This window comes from Corylus avellana, chromosome ca1 (assembly GCF_901000735.1).
Source record: "Corylus avellana chromosome ca1, CavTom2PMs-1.0".
NCBI classification, from domain to species: Eukaryota; Viridiplantae; Streptophyta; class Magnoliopsida; order Fagales; family Betulaceae; genus Corylus; species Corylus avellana.
In genome coordinates this window covers 14,898,650-14,915,413 of record NC_081541.1, presented here as the reverse complement: position 1 = coordinate 14,915,413, position 16,764 = coordinate 14,898,650, and the positions used below count along the sequence as shown (strand labels likewise).

Here is a 16,764-nt window from a genome sequence, read left to right as displayed (position 1 = left end):
GAAAATCAAGTGGAAGAGATAAAGGAGGAGCAAATTGAGGCCCCACGGGATCTACATCGGGAAAAAGGCAAAGAAATGAGCACTTAGGCTTCTTCATCGTCAACTTCTATTCCCAAAACGCCATATGAGCCCCGAGCTTCTATTCCAGGTAATCTGAAATCTTCATTTTTAGGGACATATGTCACTCTCCTGATAATTATTGCTTATGACTTACTAAAAGGCCAAGAGAGTAATATGCAAGCACAAAAAGAGACCATTGAGGTAGAAAAATTCTCTCAGTATTCCTCTCATTTTATTCCAGTTCATGATTCCCTTTTGGATGAGAAACTATTTGAGAATATTCAGAGTGATCTATCTCGATTTGTGGACATTATGAATTACCTTTCTATAGGTAAAATCCATTCTCTTTGGTCCAAGAGAAGAAAAGATTGGTGCTTCAAATTTAAACTCAGAGAGCACTGAGTACATCAAGGATGTGGATTCTGTTGACTTGGCGGAACCCATATATTTTGACTACAAGAGCCAGCTTCATAGGTTCAAGCGCAGGCCCTGTGCGTGCACTTGAACCTCACTCCACAAGGGTACATGATCTCCATCCAGGTTTATTTTCACCATTGTTGTTTCATTCTTTGATTATCTTTATACAACGTGTTGCACTTGACTGGTATTTGGTTGGAGTATCAGCTATTTTTTCACGACATGTGTTTTTGCATACAAGTTTGGGGGTATGATATGCCCCACATCTGCTCATTTAGATATTCCTATCCTCCTGCTCTTGTTTTTTAGTTCTATACACACATTGGGGACAATGTGTGATTCAAGTTTGAGGGTATGGAAGAACAAAACACTGTCCAATATTTTTGTTATGTTATTCTTAAGCATGTGGTGAAGCTTTGATTTTGATTTGAATTTCATTGGCGGGCTTACAGTTATGAAGACATGATCAATTGACTAGGAAATTTGAGTCTTGTTACTTACTTATGGCAACATGAGATGCTTCTTGTTTCAATTTGATTATCACAAGCACACATTAGCATATAGTATGTGAGGTATGAAATCTGAAATCAATTATGGTTGTTGTCAATGTCTTAAATATAGTTGGGTGACTTGTTGGATGAATAATCTTGGCATTATAAAAAAATAAAAAAAACAATAATAATAAAAAAAGAATAATATTGATCACTTTGAGCTTTTCACTAAGTAACCGGACCTCTTTCCTTATTAAGTAGTGAGTGTTCGCGTCAAAAGGTTGGAAGTTCGGTTTGGTTGATAACATGGCTAGTTTAGCTTTGTAGCCTTTTTGACTTAAGTTAGTAAGCTCTTAGGGGTTTCTTTACATCTAATGCCTTAAAGTCATTTGGTTTGGGAGTCATTAGCTTAATGCCTGATACATGAGTCAATTAGAAAGCTTAAGGGAGCTAAGCATAAAACAGCCTACAATATATATATATACCTTGGTTATTTCATCCAATTGGGAGTGTAATGAATTTTGAGCAATGAACCATTCATGTTGAAATTATTTTTGAAGCCTTATAACTATGTGCTAGTTCACTATTACACTGATTGGAACTTGTGCTATCTCTACTGCCATTTGTTAGTGACTTGATTCTAAATTTCCTGAAATTTTGAAGATAGAGTTTATTTCTTTAAGCTTGCTAATGAATGAGACCCATTATTTTGTGGTACTTCATTCATTCTTAATAATAACATAATGATGACAATGTTTGTGGGTACCATTCTTGTTAAACCTTCACGAGACTTCACTCGTCCTCTAGGATGCCTAGGGGTTTAAAAGGCATGTTGCATACGCTAAATGCAATCGTACATCCCACGAAAGAAGGATTTATCTTGTTGTTTTCCAGTTTATTTTCGGTTTTGTATTGCTAATGGACTAGCAATATGTAAGTTTGAGGGTGTGATAAGCGTCAAATGTTGCACATTCAAGCCTTTAACTCACATATGTTAATTCCTTAGCATTGTTATTTGCTTGATTTTGTTTTGTTTTAGTGTTTTCATGTTTTTAATAAAGATACAAGAAATACCATTGATTTTGGGATTAAAGCACACTTTGAGAAGACTTAGCACATGTCTCAGTATTTTGAACATAACTTTCTGCTAAAGTATCAGATTGAGGTGAACTAGTGGCAGTGGAAAGCTAACTCAAACTTCTACAAAGAATTGTGAAATACAAATTTTCTAATTCAGACGTTTGCTATGCCAAACTCGCCCCGTAAGATAAGAGCATAAAACAGCCACGTGCGTAGGTTCGCTTGAGTGCACCACAAGTGGGATTGAACGCACTATAAGTGGGATCGAGCGGGCTTCCAGCATGCGGAAATAGCCCAAATCCACTATAAAGAAGGTTTTCAATCTCCTATTCCAACTGGGAGACTGACCTACGGATTTTCTGCGTTTCCTAAGGCTTCTAGGACTTGTTTGCTCCCTATGAATAGACCCTTAAGCTTCAAGAGAAGGTGTGCTTAGGTCTTTTTTTTTTTTTTTTTTTGAAAGTTCTTCTTGGAGGCTTGACAAGTTGAAGAGGAGATAATCCACGGCAAGAGGCCATCCTAGCACCACCATAAGGGTTAAATTTGCAATAGGGCGTTGATGTAGCCCTTTTCAAGTAACAATGGTTAATTGTATTTTAATATGAGATTTTCTATATGCATGATGATTGTATAAGTGTGAGAATTGATCTTAATGTTTATATTCAATCATTATGAATTTCTTATCTTGTCTTAGAAAGTTTTTTATATTGATTGAACTCAATCATTCTTATTTTTTGTGATTATATGAATGATTGTTATACAACTGTTTTAACTGACACATGATCAATAGGATTTGATAGGCCATGCTTAGGGAAGACATACTACACCCTAGTTTAGTGCAATTTAGGTAGACAGTTCGTGCCAACCGAAGATGAGTTATGCTTATTCATTGATTGTGTAGAGCCTATTAAGGAATTTGATAGTTCATACTAAGGAAAGACGGATCATACCGCATCTTAGTGGTTAGGTGGATGATTCGTGCCAACCGAAGATGGATTATACTTATTTCTTAAATGATGATATTTTCTTGAATACTTAAGTGAGCCGAGCCCTATATCATGCATAGTATGAATTTCCATTATTAAATTATAATTGATCATTGTTATGAGGTTAGTAGTGAATTCAACCCTTTATTCTATCTCTCATTACTATCTTTATTTTTATACATTTACTTTTACAAAAACAAAATAAATTAATTTTCTTTTAAATTGAGTTATATTTGATCTTAGCAAACTTGATAACAACATCTACGCAGTCCTTGAGGTTCGACACCCTTAATATAGCTCTATCTTGCAAGGATTCGTCCTATTGCGAGTGGTAATTTTATTATTGATATATTTTTGCAAACAAAAAGACCACATCAACATCGATAGGATGTATAACATATAACAAATATTTACAATTACGTGATCTAGAAAATGGAATGCAAGTATAGCACACAAATAGCACAAATAGTGATCACTCTATATTTATTTGAAGCCCACCGAGACTAACATACAATGTCTGATATTGTAACACAAATAATGCCTTAATCAATATCGTAAAACAATACATGGCAACACAAATGACTCACGATACATACAAAACATATAACTCCCACTAACTCAATAGAATAGAAGACTCCAACAACCCCATATGAGTCACATGCTTCTGAAACACTATAGGAGCAAACCCCTTAATTAGTGGATCCTCTAACATATGTTCTGTGGGGCACAACACAAATGTGAGACTTGGCTACTTTCTCTCTAATAAACAAGTATTTTATGTCAATATGCTTGGATTGCGAAGAGCTTCTAGTGTTCCGAGAGAAAGAAATTGTTGTAGAACTATCACAAAATATCTTTAGCGGCTTCTTAATGGTATGCACAACAACTAGCCTTGAGATAAAAATTTTGCAGCCATATAGCCTGACACGTAGCCTGGTAACAAGCTATTTATTCTGCCTCCATAGTTGAAGAAGGTGTAAGTGTCTGTTTGACACTTTTCCATGAAATAGCTCCCCCTGCCATCATAAAAATATATCTAGAAGTGGATTTCCTATCATCTGAACAACTTGCAAAATCGGCATCTGAATATCCAACTACATCAAGAATGTTGGATCGCCGATATGTCAGCATAAAATTTTTAGTGCCCTATAAGTACCTTAGTACTTTCTATGCAATTGTCCAGTGACTTAAACCTGGATCATTCACGAATCTCCCAAGCACAGTTACAGCATAAGCAATGTCAGGTCATGTACATACTTGAGCATACATCAGACTACTCACAACTGATGCATATGCAATAAATTGCATTTGAGTTCTTCAATTATCATTCTGGGGACATTGACACTTAGAAAATGTATCACCCTTCACAATTGGTGTCTTTCCAGGAGAGCAAGACTGCATATGAAGCCTATTTAATACTCGATCAATGTAAGTTTTTTGAGACAATCCAAGAACACCATTAGTTCTATCGCGAAGAATTTGTATTCCCAAAACATAAGAGGCCTCACCAAGGTCCTTCATATCAAAATGAGAGGACAATATGCGCTTAGCTTCAAGCAAGAGCCCATTGTCATTTGTTGCAAGCAATATATCATCCATATAGAGCACAGAAAAATGTATCTTCTCCCACTGATCCTCAAATATATGCATTAATCAACAACAATTTCCTTAAGCCCACAAAAGGTGACAATTTCATCAAATTTCAAGTACCATTGCCTCGAAGCTTGCTTAAAGCCATAAATAGACCTTTTAAGCTTGCACATCATATGTTCCTTTCTATTCTCCTGAAAACTGTCCGGTTGCTCCATATACACATCTTTGGATAGATACCCATTAAGAAAAACTGTTTTAACATCCATTTGATATAGCTCCAAGTCAAAATGAGATATTAATGCCATAATTATCCGAAAAGAGTCGTTGGTAGAAGCAGGTGAAAAAGTGTCTTTATATTGAATCCCCTCTCTCTGCTTAAAGCCCTTGGCCACAAGTCTAGCCTCATACCTCTCTACTTGGCCTTTGGAATCATGTTTGGTCTTGAAAACCCATTTGCAACCAACTGGTCTGCAACCACTTGGTAATTCAACCAAATCCCAAACATCATTTTGACACATGGACTCCATCTCATCATGCATAGCCTCTATCCAATGCGAAGACTATGGACCATCAATAGCCTCTTGGAAAGTAGTCGGATCAATAGACAATCCAACACTAAACTCATGCTTCTGCAAAATAGACTACAGAATTATCAGAAACTGCGGGCTTACGTGTCCTCTAGGATCTCCTCAAATGAACATCATCATTCGTCCCCTTATCAACATTAGGTTCAGTGTTAATAACATTTTCTTGAACAATACCATGAGATTGCCCTACAGGTGGAGGTACATACATCTATGGTGAAATAAGATGCACTGGGACAACAACACGCTCCTCCCTAAATGAGATCTCACGAGGTATGGAAAATTCCACTCTAAATATCATCCTCAAAATAAATGGCATGATCTGACTCAATGATTCTAGTCACATGAGAAGGGCAGTAAAATCTAGAATTCCTTGAGCCGACATAGTACCCTACAAATAATTCAGAGATAGTCTTAGGATCAAGTTTCTTTAAAAGTGGATTATGAAGTCTCACTTCTGTCCTACAACCCCAAACATGAAAATCCGTAAACTAGGCCTTTTCCCATACCACAACTCATAAGGAGTTTTAGGAATTGACTTGTTGGGTACCTGATTCAGAATGTAAGTTGCAGTTTTCAAGGCCCCTCCTTATAAGAACTGGTAGGCATGAGTGACTAAGCATACATCGCACCATGTCCATTAGAGTACGATTTCTCATTTTTACAACCCCATTTTGCTGAAGAGTTCTAGGCATTGTATATTGCGCTTCAATCCCACATGCTTCAAGAAACCTTGCAAAAGGTGCTGCATTTTGCCTAGTTTCATCATATCTCCCATAATACTCACCACCTCTATCTGATCTTACAGCTTTAATATTTTTGTTACGCTGGAGTTCAATAGTAGCCTTTAAATTTTTAAAGGCTTCTAAAGATTCCGACTTTTCACGAATGAGTTCAATGCAACCATAACGTGAATAATCATCAATAAAGGTTATGAAGTACCTATAATTTCCCAAAGCAATAAGAGTAATGGGACCACGTATATTAGTGAGTGTCAATTCTAAGACGTTTTCACTTCTCCCATCCTTTTGTCTTCGGGTTTTAGCAGCAAGCTTCCCTTTAACACAATCAACACAAGTATCAAAATCAGAAAAATCTAGATTAGCAAGAATACCATCTTTAATCAACCTTTCCATTCTTAGCCTAGAGATGTGACCCAATCGTTTGTGCCATAACATAGATGATATTTCACTAGCCCTACTACGCTTGGAACCAACTTCAGTACTCACAATAGGAGTATTAGGAGAAGAATAAGAAAGAGAAGGCATCAAGTCAATCATGTATAAACCATCACACAATATACTAGAACCAACCATAATAAAATCATAATAAATAGTAACCATTTCATTTCCAATCTCAAAAGTATATCCACATTTGTCCAAAAGAGAAATAGAGATAAGATTCCTCGTAATAGAAGGTACAAAAGCAGTTCCTTTTAAATCCAAAAAACGCCCAGAGGCTAAATGAAGTTTTGTAGTGCCAATGTAATCAACTTTGACCTTCACACTGTTTCCCTTGTTCAACATCAACTCCCCATCACTCGGCCTTCTGGGGCTTTGTAATTCCTTTCTTCTCTAAGCAAGCTGTATATTTATTGTAATTTGCCTTTTTGTGCCGAAATGCATGACTAAAGTTATACTTTCCTTTGAACCCTTCTATCTTAAGCTCTAAAGAGGTGTGCACACTAGCTTGTTGAGAAAACTTCTTGAATTTCTTTACTTTATATGGTTTGTTCCCACTAATGTTGCCCTTATGAAAATTTCTCTTGAAGTTTCCACTGTTTTGTGTCATCATAAAAACAGCAAGAGACTTTCCCTTTTTTATCACCTCTTCTTCTTGAGTGACTATAGCAGTCGTTTCACTCAAGCTCCATTCATCTCTCTGAGCATTGTAGGTGGTCTTGAGGGCGTCAAATTGAGATGGTAAGGACTCAAGCACTTGCCACACAAAAAAACCTATTGGCTAACTCAACGTTCATTTCCCTTAGCTTGTTAAAAACATGGTGAGCTTCATAATATGCTCATGGACTCCACTAACACCATCATAAGTTGTGGTAGTAAGTAGTTTCATGAAAGTTCCCTTTTCCGCTTTCTCAAACTTAATGAACTTGTTCTCAACAGCAACCAGAAAATCTTTGGCACTATCAGTATGAGTAATACTCAGCCTAATAGAATTGTCAATAGTGTACTTCATGATCATAAGACAAGTCCGATTTGAATGCTCCCAACGCTCATAGTAGGTTTTCTCTTCGGCAGAACTTTTCTCAGTAAGTTCAAAAGGTGCCTCAACCCTCAAAGCCAAATCAAGATTCATGATTGCTAAATTGAAAGTGAGAGACTCATACCAATCTTCATAATTAGTTCCCATTACTGTTTTGATGGCATATAATTGGAGAGACAGACTAGAATTGCCCAAAGCTGAGGACATCACAACAAGATTTATTATGCATGTAAAAGGAAAACAAAAAACATGCACTTATAAAATCAGCACATTTTTCCATGCAAGAGTCTTAATGCACAGTAGACTCTTACACATATAGTTAATCTCAAATTTATGCATGATAAAGCAAAATAATTAAATACAAAGACTTAAAATAATCCGTTATCAAAATGATAAGACCAAGTCATCAAGCGTAGAGTATTTAATAATCTCTTCACCGTCCTAAGCATCCTACCAAATTAATGATTTACCGATAGGGCAAATCAATTATCCGTATGGACCTTAGTAAGGCAACAATTTCAATAAATAAATAACAAACTCAATTTCCTTTTTTTTTTGGATAATTTTCAATAATACTTCTAATAATTTATTATGATTAGTCTCACGACAGGCAAGCACATAACCAATCAAAATCATCTGTATTAGTACACAACATTATCCAAATTGTATTGAAATTTCTATAAAAAGAAAACCCAATAATTTATCATAATTAGTCCCACAAGAGATGGATACGTAACTAATCAAAATCATTGGTTTTGATTCACAACAGTATTATCCATATTGCACTAAAAAAAAAAAAAGAACATAAAATTCAACTTCCAAAACACAAATATTATAAATAACATATATAAAAAAAAAAATAGCATGCACATCTCTTGTTAGATATTAGCACATCACATGTAAAGGTCATGAATAATAACAAAATAGACCCTTTTTTTTATTTTTTATTTTTATGTAATTATGACTTGGACCTTTCAAGACATACACAGGAAATTGTGAGATGTGCAGATATTTTCTTGAGAAAATGTGATGTGCAAACAAGATCTAAAATAGAATATTATCCATTGAACAATGCCCATACCTACAGTGCACCGCCATGGAAATTGTGAGGCCTTCGGCCAGGCATCCACAAAATAAAATAAAAAAAGCTAATTTTTTTTTTTTTTTGTTCCGTTGCAGTGGGTTCATCGTTCATTCACCAAAAAAAAGAAAAAAAAAAAAAGAAGGGCATATGATGACCCATACAAAAAATAAAAAAATAAAAAATAAACTCCATAAGGAAAGCAATTCAAGCACAAGTCTCATTGTTTGCGTAGAAAAAATAAATAAATAATAATAATAATATTATTTAAAACAATGAGATTTATCAACAGCCATAGAGAAAAGAGACAGAATACGCTGATACCACAACATGTGAACAACAATGAAAAAAATATAAACGTACCTTCTTTGTTAGACGATGAGCTTGCCATCTCCCTTTGTCTTGTTGTGTTGTGTGTAGAGGGCACTAGTCTCTCAACCCTAGTTGCTTTGATAACCTAATGAAGTCTAATGGGCTAACTTTTTTTATATATGTAGGATGAGAGTCCATGGCTTCCTCAAATACTTATAGAATTGGTCCTGCCCATTATGGACCCAAATATTAAAATGACTATGTCAGTCCAACCAAAAGTGAAATAAAATACAACTTATCTCTCGTCTCATGTGTGACTAAGGAATAAGACTTTTCCAAAATTTCCACTAATGCACATTTTAGTTTAAAGTAACCTTCTGTTAAATCTTTTGCTTATTACATTTCCTTCATGTTTGCATTCATATGGTGCATGCGCATCACCCATTTTGGTCCATTGCTTGGAATTATTTGTTTGTCTTGCCCTTTGTCATTTCATTTGATATGGGGAGAGTGATTATAAGGGAAGAGAGGCTGAGAATGATTGAAGGGGAAATTGAATATTCTTTGGTTGGTGATGATTTCTTTTATTTGCTTATGTGATTTAATTTCGCTTTTGAACTATGTGCTTCATTTCATATGCATTTTGGGATTGTTCTTGTTTGTGCTCATTTCATCTGCATTTCATATTGTATTTTTCCTTTGTCATTTTGTTACCAAAGGGGGGAGAACAATGTGGACATTGCATATGTATTTAAGATAAGCATTGAGGATTATAAAATTTGACTTGATTTAATATTTTCAATCTCAATGTGTGTGATGATTTTACTTATGGTTCCATAAGACAAATACAAGATATAGCTTTTCAAAAACATTCACTTAAGTCTTGTTGGTGGTTTTATTGGCTTGTGTTGGGATATTATAAAGTTTGATTTTGTTTACTTGCAATTTATTAATTTAATGGTTTTGTCACCGAATTGGCAAAGGAGAGTTTGTTAGTGTTAGCCTATTTAGTGATCAAAAACAATGGTTGTAAGTCTTATTAATACTTGAAAAAAATACATTCTATCCCCCTGCGAGTCGAAGTTTCACCTCTATTATAATCTTGTTTCCAGTGTTTAAAAATTGGCAATGTATTCTCCTACCAAGTTTCAAAAATTTTGCAATGTAGTCACTAGGCCAATAATTTCATTTTTCTCTTACGGAAATGATTGAAAAGCATAAATACCACTATTTTTTTTTTATTAAAAAAAAAACACAAAAAAGGGGTGGTCATAGGAGCCATTGGGGTGGTTTGGCCAACTTTTTTTTTTTTTAATGGGGGCATTTTTGGAATTCAACACATGTACAAGGGGCAATTTTGAAAATTTTGCACAAAAAAACTTAGGTGCGTCGCACATGAGCCATTTTTCATCAAATAAGACATAAATGGTTAACGGAGTGGCTAGATTGAAAATTTTTGAAACTTCGTTGGGTACATTGCCAATTTTTAAACATTAGAGACAAGATTGAAAAAGAAATAAAAATTCGGGGGGCTAAAATATATTTAACCCTAAATACTTAGATGTTTTAGCATTCTAATCTGGAGTTTAATTATTGAAGTTTAAATTGGCCTCAGCAAATCTATCCTGATGTACTTCATTTAGAAGCACTCTAGAGAACCTCTTTAGCAAGTTCTCCTAATGTGAATGCTTTAGAAGACTTATAGAGTGTCTTCAATGAGGCCATCCGCAAGACATCTTGAAACAAGATTTACAAAATGTGTCGTTAGCAAGACGTCTTGATGCTGTGACTTCTAGAATGCTTGGCTAGAAATGTCGTTAGCAACTCGTCCTGACCCCTTTGTTATCTAGCTTCTAAGAAACCCTCGAGATCTTAATGAGAGCATTTACGCATCTTGAACTCTACTGGAGTTCTGGTAAAGGAGATCATGAAGACGATAGTGGTGTTGCTTGTCTGGTATAAGGGAAAGTCCATTACAAAGGCGTTGTAAATTTGATTTGCTTGTACACTTGAATTCTTCTTAGTGATTTATTTCTTGGATTTGGCTTCTACATAGTGGTTTTAAATTTGAGATGTTTTTCAAAGGGTTTTCAATTCATTAACAAAACATGTGTGTTCACTGTGTGATTGTTTATCTTTATATTTGTTGTGGTTTGATAAATTGATATTATTGTTGCATAATTCTTTTAAATTGTGTTAAGAGTCTAAACTTGTTTTTTCTTAGAGGTACTGATGGAGGATACACCATGAGGAGATTTGTGTTTGAGGACTAAATGGAATTGAAGTCAAGGTAGTGGAGATTTGTGATGTTAATGACTTGTTCTCATCAAGTCATGTATGCTCTTTCAGTTTTTCTTTTAGAATGGGTTTTTGATTGTGTTCCACACTACTTATATACTTCGGCTAGTCGACTTTCCCCTTTTGTGAAAGAAGGTATTCAGTCCTTTAAACAAGGGAGAAGAGAGATGAGGGAAGAGAGATGATGCACAGCATAAAGAAAGAAAATTTTATTTTTAGTAAAGTTGTCACACAAGAGAGAATTTGAGAGATTTATTTTTTTCATTTTTGTCTTCTACAGAATAATTTTCTTTTGTGAGAGGGTGTGGCTTTGGGTTTCTAGTAGTTTTCACTTTACTGGTCTTAGTATGCCATCTTTTGATAGTGAAATTTCTTCCTAGTCGTCTCCGCTTGTAAATGTAGCCTTGTTAACGTGAATCACATAAATATTTGTATTATGCGTGATTTATTTCTTTAAGGAAAAATCACACATATCCTTCCTTAAACTACCACCCTATTGGCAACTACTATAACCTACCAATTGCTTTAAATGACATCCTAAATTACCAAAAAAATGTTAGACACATGGGAATAGTTCAACCATCCCTGGATTTTTTTTACTTTTTCTTGTTGATTGAATTCTTTTGTTCTTTTTCATTTTTCTCTTAATTTTTAAAACTTCTAGAATTTTTTTAATAAGGGTATTTTTATCATTATGGGAGGATATTGACATGTTTTTGGTAGTTTATAGTGGACATTGACACAACTGTAAATTGTCAGTTTAAGGAGGCTTTGACAATGAAATAGTAGTTTGAGGTGGGTATGTATACCTTTTTCTTTATCTTTTAATTTTTTCTACTTCCATACCATCGAAAATTAATTTGTCAAAAAAAAAAAAAAAAATTAGCCTTGGAGTAATCATCTGATGTAGACGCATGGGAGTTTATGAGGAAGATTGGAGTAGATGCAAGTGTTGAGAGTGCTCAGGTTACAGTGCCAACCGGGGGCGTTCAAACAAGGTCACAAGCTCATTCGAACGAGTTATTAAAGAAAGGGTCACAAAAGCCCTTGTTCGCTAGCTCGTTCAAACAAGCTTGCAAACAAGATATTACAAGGGAGTCACAAAAATCCTTCATTCGCTAATCCTTTCAAACGAGCTTGCAAACAAAGCATTCCAGGAGAGTCATAGAAGCCTTTGTTCACTAGCCCATCTGAATGAGCTTGCAAACGATCACAAAAGCCCTTGTTCGCTAGCTCATTCAAACAAGCTTGCGAACAAGATATTACAGGGGAGTCACAAAAAGCCCTTGTTCGCTAACCCTTCCGAACAAGCTTGCAAACGAAGCATTCCAGGAGAGTCACAGAAGCCCTCGTTCACTAGCTCGTCTAAATGAGCCTCCAAACGAGGAATAAAAGTTGTATTTTCTTTAGTTTTATCTCACAAGTGTTCGAATGAGAGTATGTTCCGTTTGAACGCCTAGAGCAGTTTTGTTAAACCAACTTATTTACTATTACTACTAGGGTTCGGAGTTTGAGACCTATAAATACTTTTTTTATAGACCCAAGAATGTAGCTTTATGATAATTATTCTGGTTTTTAATAGAAAAATTGTAGTGACTCAAATAAATAACTAAGCTTAGGTAGCTTAGTTAAATGATTAATTTAGGTTTTGGGTCACTAGGAACAGCTGGAAGGGCACTTTGGGTATTTTGGACTTTATGACCGGACGTACGCTAGGGTTGCCGGATGCTCCTGTCGTTAGTAGAGGACATACGCGGGGAGACCACCGTACGTACGCCTGCAAATAATACAAGGATGTACGATGGGGGACCATCGGACGTACGCTACTTTTTATAAAACCTATGGATAATACTTGGATGTATAATACAGCCTTTGAACCGTTGGGTAAATAGAACTAGACGTATGCCCCAATAGTACCGGATGTCCGCTACTTTTTAGGAGAGTTGGTGAGCGTCTCTAGCTTTTCTCCTCTATAAATACTCACCCCACCCTCGCCCTTTTCTTGTTCCAACTCGCCCACAGGCTCTTAGAAACCTCTTGTGAATGTGTTCTTGTGAGATTGTGTGTTTTGTGGAGAAGGAGAGGTGTTTTCTTGAAGGTTGCTTCTAGGAGGTAACCTTATGCGCCTAACTTTTCTCTCTAAGTCGTTATGCTCTTTTAATGCTTTCTAGAGTAGCTTAGACGTCGGTTTGAAACTTAGACATATTATACCTTTGATGTTGTTTAGAGTTGGGTTTAGCATTACATTATGTTTTCTATTGCATGGGAACATTGTTTTGAGAGAGGTAGTCTTAGAAGACCTTTTGGTAGGCTTTAGAAATTGATATGGGAGGATACGAAGATGAATGGACAAAATAAGGTTCTACCTGAAATATTCTGGGCGGACGTACGGCATCGAGCCTGAACGTACGGTCAGAAGCGTTACAGGAAACGCTATTTTGGTCGGCCATCCGATAGCTCCTGTTTTCATGCTCTAGGGTTGTTTTAGTCAGACCTAGGACTAATAGAAGGTTTTCTACAGATTTGGAGGACCCGAACTTGTTGAACGAGTGATCAGAGGATTTAATCGACCCAGGTGAGTTTTAACTCACATAATACTCGATGTTATTTTCCATGACTGCACGTCTATTTTGTGTACCAAAATATGCATATTTGCAACTCTTACGATTTATACTTGTTGCACATGAACTCAAGCATTTTTGAGAAAAAACGTTGTGCTGAATATGTTAACAAAGTGAGGCTTGTAAAAAGCGTGTATGTAAAATACAGACAAGATAAATTGCATCGTATGACATGGTACACTAGTACGTGTGGTATAATGGCCATGGCTTACTATACATGTTAACTTTATGGTCAAAGGTGTGTGTTATATGGGCCTTGGATCTAATAGTTGTTTCGTGGCTGGTGCAGCCTTAATGGATGGTCACTACAGGACAAACATCATTAGCGATGTGGTCCACCCGAGGTCGGACTCGGTCGTGCTGCTAGTGTTATGTACGGTAACATACAATGGTTGGGGCACTGAGATTGTATTACAGGTCACTTGGGACAGCGCCAACTCTGCTGAGAAGATGTAATATCTCGGGTAGACCATACTATTGAACTATAACTGTTACTTTATATCATATGCATATATCATATATCTATATCACGTCTATGAGAAATTATCATGATAGAACTGCTGCATACTTTATAAAAACCAGAGTTCATTACAAAAACTAGCATGAGCATTATATGCGTTAACATTCACTAAGTTTTTAAACTTACCCCTTTATTTTATGTTTTTCCCCCTCCATTACGAATAATTGCACGGTTTAGCTAGCTTAGAGGAAGGTGCCTTTGAAGTAGACGTGGGTGATCGCGCATGATTTGATTCGAGTAATTTTTAAGGACTTGGATCCAGTTTGGTTACATTCTATGTGAACTGATGGAGGAACCACCCGAGCAGACATGATCGGGATTGTTATCTCTTTAGTTTTGCTTAAACTTAGAATTTGATCTGTTGATCTTTTGTTAAGACAATTATATTATGAGTTGTAACCTTATTTGATGATGATTTGATGACTGGTACATTTGATGATTATTTTTATATTATGAGGTATTTTGTTTACTCTGGTGTATGAATGTGTGGTTGTGTATGTAATGCTCTTTATTTCTATAGTTTAGAAAGTCTTCCGCTGAGGTCTCTTGTCTATGAGAGGTTGAAATCCCTGAGACTTGTCCCATGAGGGATAGAGCTGAGAGACAAACCATGGGATCAATTACTAGTTAATTGACTTGCCCATCGAGGTCGTTACAAAAATACTAGGAGTACTACATATTTTACTAACATAGACTTACTAAACTGATGTGTAGCTCATTCATTAGTACTCATTACGTTTCTCTTAATTAATTGTTTTGTTTTTTTCCAATGAATGAGCGACACATCAGTTTAGTAAACATCTGTTAGTAAAAGATGTACTATCCCTAGTATTTCTCTTTTTAATAAGAAAGCTTAGAGTTTAATTTTCTTTTATCTTTTGTCCTCAATTTTTTGATAGACTCTTGTGTTTTAAAAGAACTCAGTTAAATCCTTAATATACTCAAGATTTTTAAGAAGAATTGATTCTTTTATTTGTTGTTTATCTCTGTGACCGACGACGTCACACTACATCATCATCTATTTATAATCACATCCACTCGCCAGTCCTGATATATTTTATTTGACAGGCCAATGTGAAGCTGCAAGTCATGATGATAACCACACATGCCTGTGACGTTTGCTTTACTTTTTTGAACTTGTCTGAGTACTCAATTTCTTTTTCACTTTCTGACTTGTTTGGATATAATTTGTGAAGGCAAGAATAAGTTGCGGCTTTCTCTGTCTTTTCCATTCTCACTTTCTTTTGATATGCGAATCATTGCTGGCTGCTGTTCTTAGCATATTTCCTCAAATCCTTGTTATACTCGTCCGGACAGCGATATATGCTATTAAACAATTCTTTTGCTCACAATTTAGTCGATAAACTCCAGATTTTTTTTATATATATTAGCGTGGACTGTGGAATCCAAAGTGAGAGACAGAGGTCGCCAAGAAAAACTTCACAGTCCAACCTCAAAACACTTGAAACCATGGGCATTGTCCGTAGATTATCAGCGGAAGATGTCATGAAAATAGCGAAAGAAGTGTTAATCCAAAACCATGTTTTTGGTCTCTCCCACCAAGAAACCATTGATGTGGAACTTGCATGTCTTCTTTTAGCTTCTGCAGAGAAGGTTGCCAAGCAAGAACATGATGAAGGAAGCAGATTGCTAAGCCTCTGTGATTTCTTGTCCTCCAAGACAGGAAGCTCAGTTCAAAGAACCGTTCATTATTTTACCAAAGCCCTTCAACAGAGGATTGATAGAGAAGCAGGGGGAAATGCATTAAAGGGCTCGAAGAGTAGTAGTGAAGAAGAAGAGACAATGGCGTACGGGAATCTTACCATCATTGCATGTTATCTTCACCTTCCCTTCAGCCAAATTACTCAGTTTGCAGGAATCCAAGCAATTGTAGAAAGTGTGGCTTCTGTGAAAAGGGTTCACTATATTGACCTTGCAATCAGAACTGGAGCTCAATGCATAGTGCTTATGCAGGCCCTTGCAACTCGCCATGGATGCCCAATCGAGCTTCTCAAAGTAACTGCAATTGGGATATCATCAAAACAGAGGATTGAGGAGACAGGGAAAAGACTCGCCCGTTTTGCTGACACTTTAACATACCCTTTTCATTCCAAATAATTATGGTAAAAGACATCAAAGATCTCAGCAAAGACATGTTCGAGACAATGTCTGATGAAGCTGTTGCTGTCTATTCCCCTGTTCCGCTGAATCATATGATAAGGGAGCCTGGAAGCTTGGAATCTCTGCTCAAAGTGCTTAGAGACCTCAACCCATGTGTCATGGTGATCATAGAAGCTGATGCAGATCACAATTCACCAGATTTCTTTTGCCGTTTCAACGATGCTCTCTTATCCTACACTGCATATTTCGAATGCCTGGAAGTTTGCACGGATGAGAGCGATCCAAATAGGCTGAGAATGGAAGATACATACCTGAGCAAGCAGATAAGCAACATTGTTGCCATGGAGGGTGAGGAGAGAATTTTCTGGCGCTTGAAGATT

At 36.2% G+C, this 16,764-nt stretch overlaps 2 protein-coding genes across 2 annotated transcripts in view; both read left to right on the top strand.

Annotated features, from left to right (window-relative positions):
• LOC132175725 (probable bifunctional TENA-E protein) overlaps positions 1–16,764 on the top strand; it is a 26,958-nt gene that overhangs the window by 9,978 nt on the left and 216 nt on the right. The gene's annotated exons all lie outside the window — the stretch shown is intronic.
• On the top strand, positions 15,734–16,381 carry LOC132189278 (protein SCARECROW-like). The gene has a single exon (XM_059603981.1). The coding sequence runs from the start codon at positions 15,734–15,736 to the stop codon at positions 16,379–16,381; it is 648 nt and encodes a 215-aa protein (XP_059459964.1).